We start from the raw sequence: 16,229 nt of genomic DNA on the forward strand, positions 1-16,229 counted from the left end.
AGGGAAGTTTTTACAAACATTACACCACATATTTATATGTCCATCCCCTAATCACAGCCATGCAAAGTTTGCGACAAGCAGGAGATGATGATCAGATAAAAGGCACTACTTAAATGGTTTTAACCTATATATTCATTCCATTCAATTTGGGAACCCATTATATCTGTGCACATATTGAAAGAATTTGAACAAACTACTGAAGACTAAATAAACAGAAACCATTATTCAACAACAATAAATTAAGATAAGCAGAAGTATAAAATTCAAAACGCAATCATCTCAGCTACAATATTAACCATTGATCATCGACCAATAAATTTTATGACCTAAACAAAACTCCAAACACGTACTAGTATCATCCAAACCCAAACCACCCCCATCAACTTCCCATACCTCTCAGCTCCTGTAATGCTGATCTAATCTGTTCTTGCACCAACTCCAATCGCTTTGAGTACACCTCCAACTCCAAAATCTGTTGCTTTCTCCACCTCTCATCCGTCACCTCTGTGCCTCCAAAACTCAAGGGCATTGGATTCAAAGCCATACCTCCAAACCCTCTTGCACCACATGATGGCCCATTAACCGCATTATGCAGCAATTCCTTGAACAACGGCGATAAACAACTCCTCACCGTTTCCTCAATTAAGCTCGGAATCGAGGATGGCATTTCGTGATTCTGATTATTCAGCACAGGCTTTTCATCAAGCTTCGCTCTAGATCGTTTTCGCGACCTAGGCACCTTCTTCTCCGCACTATTCACATCGATGCTATAACTGTTGAACCCTTTAGGGGTGGGATTGGGATTGGGACTAGGGTTGGTGGTGGGGTTAGGGTTAGGGTTTGCGTCATCGTCTTCGAGCACGGTTTCTTCTGGGACACCGGTGATGGCCGTGGCGGTGCTCCAAATTTTGCGAGAGATTTCAAAAGTGGACTGATCGTGAGGGCTTTTAAAGGAAAATTCCTTACCGGAGCTGATCCGACTCACGACGTTCCGGTACTTCTTCTTCAACCTCCGGAGCTTCTCCACAAGCTGGTTCTTATTGAAATCAAGCTGCAATTTTGACTTGATCTGATCGTAAAACGCAGTCGTATCATGATGGTGGGAGGAACTGTTGGGGCCTCGCTGCGCACTGTACTCCAGAAACCCCTGCAACAGCTCGATCTCATCCTCGTCGGTCCACAGCCGCTGAAACAGTCTCCGAGACTCGTCAAAGGGCTTCTTCTCCTCACCGGCACGAGGCCGCTTCGGATCGGAAGCAGAGTCCACAGCGGCAGGGATGGGCTCGCCGTTGGGTACGCCGGGGACGGCGACGGTGACCACCGGAACTGTAACAACAGGAGCGACGGAGGAAGAGGAGATATGAGGATCACCAGAGGTGGAAGGTGAAGCGGAGGCCTCGTCCAAAACGTCGTCGTCTTCGTCATCCTCATCATCTTCATCCAAAACGTCGTCGTCTTGGTGGGAGGGCAAGGCTAGATTCTCCTCCTCCTCTTCGCTGTCTTCGTCCTCATCGTCGTCTAGGTCTTCTTCCCCGAAGACGGTGGTGGGGTCTTCCGCAGAGGCCATGGGGGAGGGGGGTTTGAGAAAGAGAAACAGAAAGAGAGAGAAAGGTAGAACAGGAAAGCGGGGGGTTGAAAGCTGGGGAAGCGTTGGGTGTGGGTTAGGTTTAATGTTGAGGGCAAGGGGGGGTGTGACCGTGTGGGCGTGGGTGGCCGCGTGGGTGGGGTTGGACCTGGCTCTCTCTAGGGTGGTTAGGCCTGTGGGTGTTCACGAGTTTCGTGTCACACCGGGTGACGTGTACGTTTCATTTGGTGCCTAGTTAGGGAGGAAATCTCCAAACTAGGCATCTTCCCCTTATGTTTTTGGTCATCATTTCATCTTCCTACCATATCATTTAATTTATACTTATATGATCATGATACTAGTACAATTATGAGTTGAATTTATCTCCTTTCCACCCATTTAATAATTCTTTTTTGTTCTCGTACGAAAATACGAGCCCTAGTTATAATATCGAATTAATATACAAAAAAAAAAAACTCGACGATCATACTGCACCGCAAATGTATTTTCATTTCATTATTTTGTATCAAGTTCGATTTCATCACTTATTTTTAATATTCTTGTTCTTACTGATTTTATCTTCATTGGTTGAGGTGCAGAGTTCACTACCCACAAAATCGATATATTAATTTTTTTATTTATGAATACGACTAACATAATTATTAGTCCAACTCGCATGATATATGTTTATTTTACATAGTTTTTGTATAGTTTAAAATTTATTCTAAAATCAAATATAATAAGGGTATATTATCCCTCAACCTTGACTTTATAAAAGTGAAAATATTGATTTTATTGTATGTTTAATAAACTACTAAATAGAGGTAGCTAAATGATTGATTTTTAAGCTTATAGTTGAAGATGGGTAAGGCACTCATAATTGTCCAACTTCAATCAAAATCAAATGTCATCCACTTCCACCTATTTACAAAACAAAAATTACATGAACAATAATATCATGCATGCCCAAATTGGAATACAACATGTAACCAAAATTAGATATCAAAGTCCTGTTTGGGAGACTTTCCTAGATGCTAAAACTAGTGTTTAAATTTTAAAAGCAACTTCTAATAATATTGAATACATCTCTCATGTCCCACACGACTCATAGCAAGGCTTGTTTTTGCTCAAACGTAATGCTAGCTAGAAGTAAATATAAGTTCAATAAAATTTTAAAAAATGTTCTAGCTATTCTTATTTTTCCTAAGATCACTTTCATGTTCCTAATTAGGTCTAGAGTTACAACTAAGATTCTATTTGATAATTATTTTTCAAAAATAATTTTAAAAAATAATTTTTGAAAACTGTTTTATGATGTTTTGTACAATAAAAGTATATTTGAGAACTTGAAATGTTTTTAATATATTTTAAAATAATTTTTATATTCAATGTTCTATTTTCAATCATTCTACATATATATATAATTATTTTTTAAAATAGTCATTAGAAAACAAATAAAAATAATATAAAACAACTAAATTTTTTTTGATAAAAATACCCTATAGAAAATAGTTTTTGATTACCAAACCTTTTTTTTTTTTTTTTTTTGTTCTGGAGAACAGAAAGTTGATTTCGAAAGCAGTTGTCAAACAGATTCTAAATTTCTTTATTTATGTTTTTAAAAATTTCTTTAATTATTATTTAGGTTGGCTTGTGAGTCCTGAGAAAAGTGGGCTTAATGAACATTGGGTTGGTTGGCCCAATTATGTTGAATAGTGTTTGGACTCGGCTAAGGTCAACATCGTGGTTTGGTGTTAAAACATAGTGTTAAATGGGGAAATTTGTATATAAATCCCTCTTTATTTTTTTATATTTCCCTTCCTTTTTTTTAATTTATTTATTTGAAATTAAAATTAGTATGCAAAATTCTTATCCTACCTTTTTCTTTCGTGTCAAAAGACCTTATTCCTACTTTTAGTTATTCCTCTTCTTCTCTTGCACCCTCTTATCCTCCCCACCATTATTTCCTTCCCATCTTCCTTATCTCACCTTCCTTGCTTAAATTTACAAAAATAAAATAAAAAAAATAAAAAAATAAAAAAATTCCCCTTAATTTCAACTAGGAAAAATGGAGGAACTTGAGATTAGGAACATGGAAGGTAAGAGAAGAGAAGGTTGGAAAGAAGGAAAAAAAGAATTGCATGTAGAGTTCTTATGTGTGTGTGTGTGGGCAAAAATCTATTTAAATTTTTTAAAAATAAATAAAGAAAAAATGGGGGAGCATATAGAGAAACAATTGGTGTACATCTACATTTCCCATGTTAGGTTGCATCCCATAGAAAATGAGTAGGGAAAAAGTTTATAGTCATCAAATCAAAAAGGATAAGTGAGAGAGGAAAATTTTGTTCTCATTTCATTTATGACCCATTAGAGTTCAAAATATCTTCCTCTATATTATATTTTATTCTAGAAGGTATAAATAAAAAAAGAAAAAAAAATTAAGAAAAATGATTTTTTTCATATTTAATTGTATTATGGAAAATAAAATCTGATTAAAATAAGTTAAAAACTTATGTATTTTCAATCTATTTAATCTTTATATCAAAGATTTAAAATAAATAAAAAATAAATTTGAAGTAATATATAAAAATAATTTATCGATTTTAAATCAATTTTTTATTTTCCTTCATGCTTTCTTTCATTCTACTTTTCTTTTTTATTTTTTTTCCCTCAATTTTTTTTCAGAAACTAAACATAGCCTTAATTGTATTATTTCTTATCTTCCACTCATAGAAGTACACTAACAAAAAAAAGTGAAAAATGAAAATAGTAGTCTTGCTAATTTGATATTTAGAGGGTTATATCACAACTTAAAAGAATAAAAGTTTGTTTTACGATATTTTTAGAAAATACTTTTAACTTCAAAAGTATTTTTGAAGAAAAATTAGACATTTAATAAAATTTAGAGAACACTTAAAAAAAATTAAATATTTGATAAATGATTCCACTAAGAAACCTTTGAAGATAAATACTATCAAACATATTCTAATTTTTGAAGAATTATTTGGGACATACTAAATTTCAAATTGGTTTTGACTGTTCAAAAGTTTGAAAGAGGAGAAAGTAAATATTGAAAGTTGATAAATTAGTCATAAAAGAATGGTCAATTGATTGACATAAAGGTAGACCAATTGGAATATAACAATCATCTTCGCCTCAATCAATCAACACGTTATACAAGTTGATTGGCTAGGTTAGGCCAACCCTATATTGCAATTTCAAAGAAATATTAAAACTTTAGGATTCATTTGGATCCAAGGGTAGTAATGTATAGTGAATTTCCTTAAAAGCCTTTTTATTTTTTTATTTGCTTTGTAAAGGATACGAAGTCACTTTATGTTTCTAAAGATTAACTATATTTTTGGAATATCTTATTTGACTTGACTTTGAAAAAGCATTCACTTAATCATTACGGTGGAATTAAGGCTATGATTATTAGAAATAGATAATTTTAGAGTTTACTTTCTATGAATTTCGTTGTCTTAGTAGTTTTCTTTATTATTATTATTATTATTTTTACTTTTATAATAACACACTTCTCATGCTAAAGTCCTTTCTCAATATAAACATGTTTCCTTCAACTTTTTATATTAAAAGCATATTGAAGAGATTTCTTTATTTTATTTTATTTTAATGATTTTTACGTTGAAATGATAATATTATATGGCTAGAAAATATGAAGAAAATAAAATTTTGAATCTTCTTCTCAAATATCCCTCAATAAATATTCTTAATCATGAATTGAAAAAGAATGTTGACATATAATTAATTGACCAAAGTAGAATAAAGCGATTAAGACAAAACTAAACTTAGCTATAGAAATATTAAGACCCGAAATCCGATGCTTAAAAATATAAATTGGATACAAGTGAACCTAAAGATATAATTCACTGGATGTAAATGGATCAGAAGCTTGATGCGTGAAGATGGAAAAACTATTAGATACAAATGAGTTATTATACAGAAGTATAATTGAAACGAAGGAAAAATATTTTGCATATTACTTCTTGCAATGACTCAATCATATGGTTGATAATTCTTAAAAGACTTGATAGATTTTTTATGATGTAGCTACAATATATTTGTGGAGATCCATAGCTAGATATATGAAAATTCTTTAATGATTCAAAATGCATGAAGCAAACAAGTCCATTAAAGATTCAAAATACTTGAAGCAAATAATTCTTTGAATGATTAAAAAATGTTTTAAACAATGATTGAAATTTTGTTTCACATTCAAGATCAAGCCAAGATGATAATATACTTAATCAGATATACGTAGATAAATCGACTAGAGCCTATTCCAAGTTTACACATTAAAGGCTGCTTTTTCTCCATTAGTTTGCGATGTGGGATGACATCTTATGAATTACTAAGAGAAGGGACAGTGCAACTGCTAGGGCGGGTGTAGGTTTTGTTGACAATTGCAAGATAATAGCTAAACTTATCATGATGGTTTATATAATAATAAATTTGAAAATAATATAAGTAGAATAATTTAATATCTTTGAAAATGATAAAAGAATATGATATTTAACAAGTAAATAAAATTAAATAATATAATTTTCTTCCCATTTCCAATATATATCTTCATATTTATATTTATCTATTATTTAATCTAAAAATATTAAATGTGAAAAATAAATATTATTGATTTTAAGTTTCTCTATACATATTTAATTTTTTATAATTATTTTAAATTTAATAAAAGATAAATTATATATTTGTGATGTTATTGGTTTGATTACAGTTCAATCATTGGTCTAATCATTGAATTATAAATTGATAATTTTTTTTATTTAATGAGTGACCTGATTTTGAAAATATTAGTTAGAACTCTTAAAGAGTTTAAAAAATAGAGAACAACGACAATGCAATTTAAACCAACCTCGACTGAGGTAAGGAAGGGTGCGGGTTATGTCATTGCATCGAGGCCTTAGTTAATTTGTTATATATTTATTGTCTCTTTGATTAAGTTATATATTTGTTTCAATATTAATTTAATAATATTGAAGTTTATTCATCAGTGTATATTTCTCTTGCCCATGTTTCAATAGTATCAAAGTTTATTGATAAATACAAATATGGAATATTTGATTAAAAAAAGCAAAATAATCCTTAATTTGCAAAATAGAATGAGTTGTATGGGAAATAAGAGAATAGATATAGCATTAAAAGATGAAATAAACTCCCTAAAAAACTAAAAAAGCTATTATTTGTCCATTTCAAATATTAACTTAAGCTTTGGAGAGACGTGTCATTCAAGCACAAGTTGTTGTAGGTACACACGTCGTTCGCTCGGAGGAAGCTAATAGGAAAGGATGTTGGTCTTGCACCAATAATTTTTACAATTTGAAGGTTATTTTGGCCTATGTGCCCGGAGTGACCCTAAAAATATTTGTTCATCAGGAAAGAAAATTACTTTAGGGGGTGTTTGGTACATGGGAATAGGGAGTGGGAATAGACATCTCATTCCTTTTCTCCCTTATTCCTATGTTTGGATAAATGTTAAGAAGACGGAAATGAAATAAAAAATTATTTCGGCAGAAATCAAATCCAACTTATGAGTCGGATTTGGATTCATTAAAAGTAGGTGGTATTCTGATTCATTAAACCTATCTGATAATATAAAATAACCTAAATTACTATTTTACCCTTTTATCTTGTTCTTGATGTTTATCTTCTTTGTAAAGGTAGAGATCTATTCATCATCCACTTCTTATCTTCTTTGCAAAGCTAGAGACCCACTCATCATCCAATTCTCTGCAACAAGTGCTTCTTCCAAATTGAATCAATTAAACCTTCCACGATATTTAAAAAAAAAAAAATCAATTTTTAATTTATAGGGTTTTGGATGTTCATTTTGATTGTTGGATCTAGGATTCGTCATTGTTTGTTGCAACTAGATTCTGAAAACTCCCTTCTACATCTTCGATCAGGTTTACCTTATTTTCTCTTTCTTCTAATATAAGCAAATTGGAAAGGAGTATGTGGTAGTTTATACACACAACGTTGCTGAGGTAACTTCATATGAGACATGGGTTGTTGGCTACATGGCATGACTCATCATCAAAGACAACAAATCCAAGAAAAATCAACAATCCCACACACCTTATCCAACTCTCCCTTTCATCACAACAACAGCATATGCTTTGCTATGCCATCGATGATCCCATTTCCTCTCTCTCTCCTCCACCCAAAGCTCCCCATCAAAAGCCCTTTGATTTTCCCTTTTCAGTGTCCTTAGAAAGATGGCTTGTGCAACCACAAGACCCGCCTTCTCCTTCCACCTCTCCACCACTCTCCCTCAACCATCCCCTCCAAAGCCCAAACCCCATCTCACATTTCCTCCTCATCTCCCCAAAATTCCCTCCATTTCAGCTCTTCACAAACCCCCAAAGCCCCAGTTCTCTTCAAGGTCCGTTGATGTCTCCAAAGAAGACAAACCCACCTCAGAACAGCCTGATTCATCAACACCCACCTCGGATTCTCCTCCCCAGGAGCCTGAGAATTTCGACAAACGCCGTCTGGAAGAGAAGTTCGCGGTGTTGAACACCGGAATTTATGAATGCCGGTCTTGTGGGTATAAGTATGATGAGGCTGCTGGTGACCCATCCTACCCTATACCACCAGGGCTGCAATTCGACAAATTGCCCGATGACTGGCGGTGCCCGACGTGCGGGGCGGCCAGGAGCTTCTTTGAGAGCAAGAGTGTGGAGATTGCGGGGTTTGCACAGAATCAGCAGTTTGGATTGGGTGGTAATACACTGACTTCTGGGCAAAAGGCTGTGCTTATATATGGAAGCTTGCTCTTTTTCTTTGTGTTGTTCTTGTCTGGTTACTTTTTGCAATAATAGGCCCTCCCTGTACTTATTTGTATGTGTATTAGAAATATATTTGTGATATGTGAAAATAGAAGAATTTCAGGTTAAATTGGATGATTTGAAATAGCATATTATGATTTCTATTGAATATCTATGTCATGGTGATATGTGGAATGGAGTTCTCAATACTATAGGAAGTAGTCAATCTTCAGTTTTGGCACTATAGACTTACAAACTGTGGAAGTTTCCCAATTTTCTGTCCAAAATTCATTATTCTATTGAATAATAGAAGGGAAAGTGCTATACTATGGAATGTAGTTGGAAATTGCTTTATTTAGCTCAACAAAGTTTTATAGGAAGGGCTCAAACTATTCCTTTCCAGTCCCTTTTTTCTGTTGAGATTCATCCATCTAAACATCTGCAAGTCAAATATGACCTTGTCATTGTTACTCCTCTTGATGATTCATACTTTAAAATATGGCTTGTGTTTGCAATATCTTGTGGAACTTTCCCTTGAATTTGGTCAGTGGCGTTTCCAATGACCCTTTAGGGGCAAACATCCTTCCCATTCGATGCATTGCAACCTCTTTTCAAATCTCTCCATCCTTACATATGTTTGAACCTAGATGGGAACCTAGATGGTCAAAATGGCTGCTAGATGTTTCTGGTCATCATTCTTAACCATTACCTATTTTGTACTCCCAGTTTTATTAAGATTACATTCCATATGTTATCATACCATGCTGTTTTTGAAACCATTTGCTTCAAAATTCTCTCCCTACAATTTCATTGAACTGTTTTCCCCTACTCTGGTTAAGTAAACAAAACTATCTTTCAGCAAATAGCAGTAAAAATGACAATATTGTGTTCTTGCTCCATTGATTTGCTGGGATTGAACTAAAAATAACTAAACCAAGTAAAGAGAAAAGGCAAACTCGTGGTCAGTGGTTTCTAATCTTATTGATGTGTTGTATCATACTACCAAAGGGAGTGTAGAACTCTATGGGCTTCAGCTTAATTTGATAGTCTATTCCCTCTTATATTTAATGAGACAATTAAGGTCAAGAGTTTGGCACTTTCCAAAATTTGAGTTTTATTTGAGGTCAATTTCATAGAATTTATAGAACCAAAATACCTCCTTTTTCCTAAGCCATCCCTTGTGTTATCAACGGTTCTCAAACCATGTCAGGCTCAGTAGCTTTATTGAATTTGTTTTCAAACACAGTATTATCAGACAACCTCAAGGAAGTGAACCAAGAAATCATGATTTTGGTAAGACTAGGTTGCCAAAGGGAATAATGCTTTTGTCGGGATCTCATATGAGCCTATTCAAGTAATGGACTAGCTCTCCATAGTAAGCCTATTTGTTGTAATTCTGGTAAGGTTCATCGGCCCATGATTTTTAACTTCTAGAATTAATTACCCATAAAAGGTCTTCATCCATGGAATTAGAGTCATGCAAGAGGAAAAGTGATGGCAGATTCAAGTTCGGTTAGGATTAATCGATATAGTTCATGAAATATGATTAAAGTTGGTTATGTATAGATGCAAAAATTCAAGGTTGGGTTAAAATAACCAAAATGATATTTGAGAATAATGATGGAAGCATCATGGTTAAAGGATTCTCTTAATTAAATGGTAACCATAATGGTCTTGGCAGGATGGTATGGAGTGGGCAGAATTCAGTATTCACAAAGAAAGAAAGGGATAAAACAAATGGAAATGAAAAAAAAGGCTCCTAGTGGCATGATGAGCCATCATGCATGAGAGAGTACATATTTTGGAAGCCATCAACAATCTATGCAAGCTAATGGTTATACAATCAGATGGTTGTTGACATGCTTAGCACCATTATTCAATCTAATCATGCACATGCTTGACAATTTTACTCTCTTTAATCCAGCATGGAATTATTGATTTACTGAATGCGGACATGGTGGCTTCATTCCAGTGCATTATTTGCCTGCTTGTACAGAAGTCCAAATGGGTCTTGGCCTTCAAATTGCTTCTTCTCATGGTTGTGATTGTGGGGTTTTGATCCTTTCCATCGTACCCTTTCTCCATCCCTAGTTTCTGAGCAGGTCTTCAATGTATTGCTAATCAGGGATTTTGATATTCATGGCTGCTATGCAATCAACTCGTCTTTATTACCTACTGTGAATTCTGAAAGACTTTTAAACACATTGCATCCAAGTCTTTATCATCTGATCAGAACAAAGAAGGGAGGGGGAGGTCCAGTTGAGAAAAGTGAGGTAGATGGGAAGGGTGTGATAGAGGGGAGGTAAACCAGGGACTGTAGCATGGATGAGTTTTACCTGAATGGTAATAAAGTCCTAAAGCAAAGGAACTAATATCATGAATCAGGTATCCGCAGTAAAAGGCTCATTGTTCTACCAACGTCCTATGGCCACGTTAGTTTAGTTTGATGATACCCCTTGACTTCTGGTTAACTTATTGATGGGGTTCTAGTCTTGGAGAAGGCTCATCGTTCTGCTCGATATCTTTTTCTGATACGTGTCTACAGTCTGCTGCACTGTGTATGGTTATGATCCAGGTCCAACAAGTTTTAACACCACACAAAATAGTCTCTCGTTGGAATCAGCCACACGATTGTCTAGAAGAATATCTAATATCGGACTTATTTCAGGCACCTTTGCTCTTCATTTCCTCTCTATTGGAACAAGAAAACTGAAAGGGTTCCTGAGGTATGAACGTCACTGAAATGCAGGAATTGTTGCCTTAAGTTGCAGAAAATATGTTCCAGCAAGTTTAAACAAAGAACTTTAATTTCAACCACGACCGTGGAGCCTCTTCCAAGAAGCATTTGAATACCACTGAGGCATAGCTCAATGGTGAATTAACTTTCTGGCATCAATGGCTTTAGAAACCTATTCCAAGCAAATGAGAAACCCCAAAGCACAATCAAATTTGCTATGCTTCACAAATGTTCTTTTGCAAAGAAGCAGGGAGACGGAATCCTGAAAGTTTCAAAAAGACAAAAAGAGAAGAACAATAATGTAGCAAACAGAATGGGCTGCAAAAAAAAGGCATATTATAAGAACTCAGAACAGCTTGCAAGAAATGGACAATGAACCCGAAGGGCAGCAGGCATGAGAACATAATACTCATCAGCAACCACAAACAAGAGCCAACTCAAAACCGAGTTATCTTTTGAGTCATACAGCCTGCAACCAGCCCTCTCACCAGATTCCACATTACCATTTCATTGTCAGAGATTTATAAACTCTTTCCGAGTCATGATTTAATTTGAGGAAATTGTAAAGAAAATAATATTTTCCAAGTACAAGTTGATGCCCATAAACAGAAAGTTCTGTGTGGGTTACATCTCCAGAAAGAAGAAAAAAATTGTTACATCTGCTGTTGTTTTGTCCCGGTGAAACTGTGATTTAAAAACATCCTAAAAGAATACAATGACAATGTTTTGTATGCTCCTTAACCCAACTGCAACTCAGGTGTCTATTTTACATCTCACTATATCAACCCACCAGAAATGAGTGTCCTTGTAGCACTTTCCTCCCTCCAAAATATGCAAAATCATGCAGGACTTGCACATATTCTACACAAGAAATCCATCTCCAATGTAGCCTGGCATGCCAAACAGCTACGTGTCAACCTTGGTGCAAAAGAAAATTAAAGCTGAGGCTGTGCTCACAACCACATCGTCAAGTTTTGGGATGCTGTGCATGGCAGGCCCCAACAAGTGTCAGGCATGTCCTCTGGAAACATCTGCTCTAATCATAGAGACAGCCAGATTCAAGAAAAGCCACAAGAATCACTGCTGGGATCCAGGATCAGATGAATCCTGCATGTGTTGCATCTTAACCTGATAAACCTTTTTTATAGGTTTCTCATATGTTCCAGCTGACACATTGTCCTGTTGTCTAACATTCATTCCAGCATTTCCAGTTGCATGTCTCTCTATCCACTTTGAGGGTGGTGCTGGAGGACTTTTGTTCTGTACAAACTGGTTATTAGTGTTCAGTGTGTCTGCTGCACTTGGCATCCTTGATGGCCTTACTATAGGTTGCCTGGTTCTAACCCCTTCTTCTATAGTCAAAGTAGACATTCCCGTACTTAATTCAGAGAACTGGTCTTGATAAGGTGGTCTATGTTGAACTCTGAAATTCTGCTCTGTTGTCAAAGCAGACATTCCTGTCCTTGAGTTGCGATACTGGTCCTGAAATGTTGATCTATCTTGCACCCTGAAATTCTGCCTGTTGCCTTGCATATTGTTGGGAGAGGGGGGGAACCGAGGGATACTGAGTGCACCTCGGGGGTTGTCATAATGTCCATAGTAATAATTTGAGTCTCCATTGAAGCCCTTCTCATACCCAGAGGGTCCAGCTGGCCTTGGCCGGTTTACTACATAATTGCTTGGCATATTACGATATGGTGTTTGTAACAACATTCCAGAAGATGTGTTGTTGGGTTTGATATTCAGTGTGTTCTTAAGTAGCCGGTGTGCTGCTTCTCCCAATAGAGGACCAGATATTGCCCGTGGCACTTGTGGCCTGAAAGAGCAATATTTTGAGATGAGTTGCAGTTGGCAAAATTACTAAAAAAAAGGGAACTGAAAAAAGAAAGGAAAGAAAGAGTGAACTAGTTATTTTTCTTTTCTTTTTTCTTTTTTCAAAGATCGAATAGTGCTATTCATCCTTTTGAATGAAATTCAAACTTTTAGTTTGAAATTTTGTGCTGAAGTACACTGGAAAGGTGAATACTCCAACATTGCGAAAAGTGTTTAATAGCCATAGAGAAAAAGGGAAAGGGAGGCCGATAGTAGCTCCAACTTTGTTCTCCTGATGGATTCCAAAGATCTCCAATTAAAACTTCTTGATGTATATTTTACTTTTTGTCTGGTAGGTGCACATTTCCCAAGCTCTCAAGTCAAAGAGGCAACTTTTAGCACTGTAACAATGATGGGGAGACTGCAGATTTGCAACAGAAAATTGTGGAAATAAAATTTTACCTCTCTCTGCCTTGCTGGCGCCGACCACCATTGTCCTCATGCCACAACACAGGCAAGGGCTTTATGTCGAAAGGTCTTAAAACCTGCAAACAAATAAAATAGCAAAAGTGGACTATGACTACATGAAAATAAAACTACCTAATAGCATCCAAAATAATAGTGCATGAGATAGCACCCACAATGATTAGCAAGTTTCTTTATAATTATTATTATATATACTGACTATGACCTGAGCCTCGCCAACCTTGTCGAAAATCAACCCTCCGATTTTTATTTCCTACTGGATTTACTTCCTTGATTCTAAGCTGATTGACTGACTATATTTAGGTTCCTGGTTTACCTTTACCTTTTATGGCTATTCTTTTGAACACGTTTTCTTCTTGATTTCTAGTTGTAATTTAGGAATGCTATCACTGTAAATCTTCATTTCCTAGGTGGTTCCCATTGACCTATTGTACAATTTTTTTTTTTTAAATATAAAATTATGATCAGAATTTGCACATGATATTGTCTTACAGATTCTGGGTATTGTCAGATATTCTCTTGTTGGTGGTTGTTTATTTTTATTTTTATTTTATTCTTATTTTTTTTGCTAGTGTAAATTACAGGTCGTTCTGTTTTATTTTTTGGCTCCTTTGTTAACCCTATTGGTTGGAGACATAAGTTTGAGTTTGGTTTCAGCCTTCATCGCCGATCAAGGAGTTTAATATTTCTCTATTCTTGATTAATTATTTAATAGAAGAATGTCAAAGATCTTTGAATTTCTAGCTGGTTTAAATCTAGATTTGGATCAAGGACGTGGGCAAGTTCTTAGCAAAGAATTCCACCACTTTAGAGGTTTATGCTTTGATTTCTACTACTTCACATGCATTTGCTTGGCAAAGTGAGCGGAAAAATACAAATAATTCTGCCATTAACCCAAGAAGACAAGAAACAATTCTGTTTACCAAAGAACAGTTGGAACAACTATATAGGTTTATAAATAAGTACATTTTTCTTCTAACCCTTCTTTGTTGTCCAACCTAGCCAAACAGGTAATTTTTTTAACTGCATTAAAAGTCACCTCAAGAAATTCTATTCCTTGGATCATAGATTCAGGGCAACTAATCATATGACTAGCGTGTCAAGTTTGTTTTCTACTTATTTCACTTGTTAAGATAGGCAAAAAATTAAAATTGCCGATAGATCTTTTTCTTCTATTGTTAGAAAGGTGGAAAGGGTTCTATTACTATTTCTAAACACCTAGTCCTAAATTCAATGTTACATGTTCCTCAGCTAACTTGCAATCTCCTTTCAATTAGCAAAATTTGACAAAGGATCTTAATTGTGTGGCTAAATTTTTTCCTACTCATTGTGAATTTCAGGACCTATGCACGGGGAAAAGATTGACAATATTGGAGAGGTAGATGAGCTCTATTACTTTGAGGAGGATCTAGAGTTTCAGGATGTTTATCCCAATCTACTCATGTTGGTGCCGCTTTCTTCTATGAGAATGAAATCAAATTATGGCATTAAAGATTAGGACATCCAAGTTTTCCACATTTGAAGGTTTTATACCAAACTTTATTGAGGAGTAAAAAGGTTGCTGATTTTCAATGTGAAATGTGTGAATTGCCCAAACATCATCGCGTTCATTTTCCTATCCAAAACTATAAACAACCACAACCTTTTTCACTCGTACATAGTGACATTTAGGGTCCTTCATGTGTGACAAATGTATTGGGAGCTAAGTGGTTTCTTACTTTCATAGATGACCATACCCATGTATGTTGGGTCTACCTTAAAAAAAATCTAAAACAGTTATATTGTTCTAAACCTTCCATAGAATGATTCAAAACAAATTTCGAGCTAAACTTCAGGTTTTTCTAAAAAAATAATGGCAAAGAAATTTTTTTCTTCTCCCTTGGGTACCTACTTGAGTGAGAATGAGATTGTTCATCAAACATTTTTTGTTAATACCCCTAAAAAGAATGGAATAGTTGAAAGGAAAAATGGTCATTTGTTTGATACTGTTCAGACTTTGTTATTCACCATGAGAGTGCCTAAATATTTATGGGGAGAAGCTATTCTCATAGCCTCTTATCTCATCAATAGAATGCCTACTAGGGTCCTCAATTTTAAGACACCTTTGAACTCTCTAAAGCTTATTTTTCTAACTTCTCGCTTGTTCAATGCCCTTCCACCAAAAGTTTTCGGTTGCACAACATTTGTTAATATCCACAATCATGATTAAGCCTGATCCTAGGTCACTTTAGTGTGTCTTCCTTGGCTCTTCTCCTACTCAAAAAGGGTATATATGTTTTCATCTTCCAACTAAAAAGTTTTCTCCTACTAGGATCTCACTTCCTTTGAGTCAAACCCCAATTCACTCGAACTTCTCTTCAAGGGGAGAGCAAGAGTGTGGAAGATCAGTTTTAGGCTGGTGAGGTCTCACCAAGACTTGGTACTAATCCTGCATCTACATTACAACCATCTTCCACCTTACCTATAGCTAAAATTAACCACGAAAAAATTTCAACTGATGATCAATTGGGTGTGGGGAAAAAGGAAATTGAAATTGAAAAGCCCCTGAGCTGCAAGCGTATTCTTGAAGGGATAAGTCCAAGAAAAATTGCCAATCTTCTGATCCAAACATAATGCCTCTAGAAAACACATGTAGCATTGAACCTTGTCCTACTCCATTTGTTATTTCTTTTGAATCTTGCTTTATTGATCCCATTGTTCCAATCTCAGATCTTGATTTGTTTATTGCTCTTAGGAAAGGTGTTAGATCTTGTTCACAACACCCTAAAAGCAACTTTCTCATCATAGACTGATTTAAAAGTCTTTACTACTAATCTTTCAATTGTGT

General features: G+C 35.2%; 3 protein-coding genes across 3 annotated transcripts in view; 1 reads left to right on the plus strand and 2 right to left on the minus strand.

Moving 5' to 3' along the window:
• Positions 1 to 114: 114 nt before the first annotated feature.
• LOC117930845 (probable transcription factor At3g04930) lies at positions 115 to 1,634 on the minus strand. The gene has a single exon (XM_034851600.1). The coding sequence runs from the start codon at positions 1,565 to 1,567 to the stop codon at positions 380 to 382; it is 1,188 nt and encodes a 395-aa protein (XP_034707491.1). The 5' UTR covers positions 1,568 to 1,634; the 3' UTR covers positions 115 to 379.
• Positions 1,635 to 7,681: 6,047 nt separating this feature from the next.
• LOC117930126 (rubredoxin) lies at positions 7,682 to 8,555 on the plus strand. Its single transcript, XM_034850598.1, has one exon. It carries the CDS (start codon positions 7,816 to 7,818, stop codon positions 8,416 to 8,418), a length of 603 nt encoding a protein of 200 aa, XP_034706489.1. The 5' UTR covers positions 7,682 to 7,815; the 3' UTR covers positions 8,419 to 8,555.
• A 3,016-nt stretch (positions 8,556 to 11,571) lies between these two features.
• Positions 11,572 to 16,229, minus strand: part of LOC117930125 (5'-3' exoribonuclease 4) — an 81,543-nt gene continuing 76,885 nt past the window's right edge. The window contains exons 21-22 of the mRNA XM_034850597.1: positions 13,379 to 13,461; positions 11,572 to 12,920 (exon numbers count right to left, since the gene is read on the minus strand). Coding sequence (XP_034706488.1) covers positions 12,182 to 12,920; positions 13,379 to 13,461 — 822 coding nt within the window. The 3' untranslated portion in view covers positions 11,572 to 12,181. The remainder of the gene's footprint in view (positions 12,921 to 13,378; positions 13,462 to 16,229) is intronic.

The sequence above is a fragment of the Vitis riparia genome, chromosome 14 (assembly GCF_004353265.1).
Source record: "Vitis riparia cultivar Riparia Gloire de Montpellier isolate 1030 chromosome 14, EGFV_Vit.rip_1.0, whole genome shotgun sequence".
Taxonomy (NCBI): Eukaryota; Viridiplantae; Streptophyta; class Magnoliopsida; order Vitales; family Vitaceae; genus Vitis; species Vitis riparia.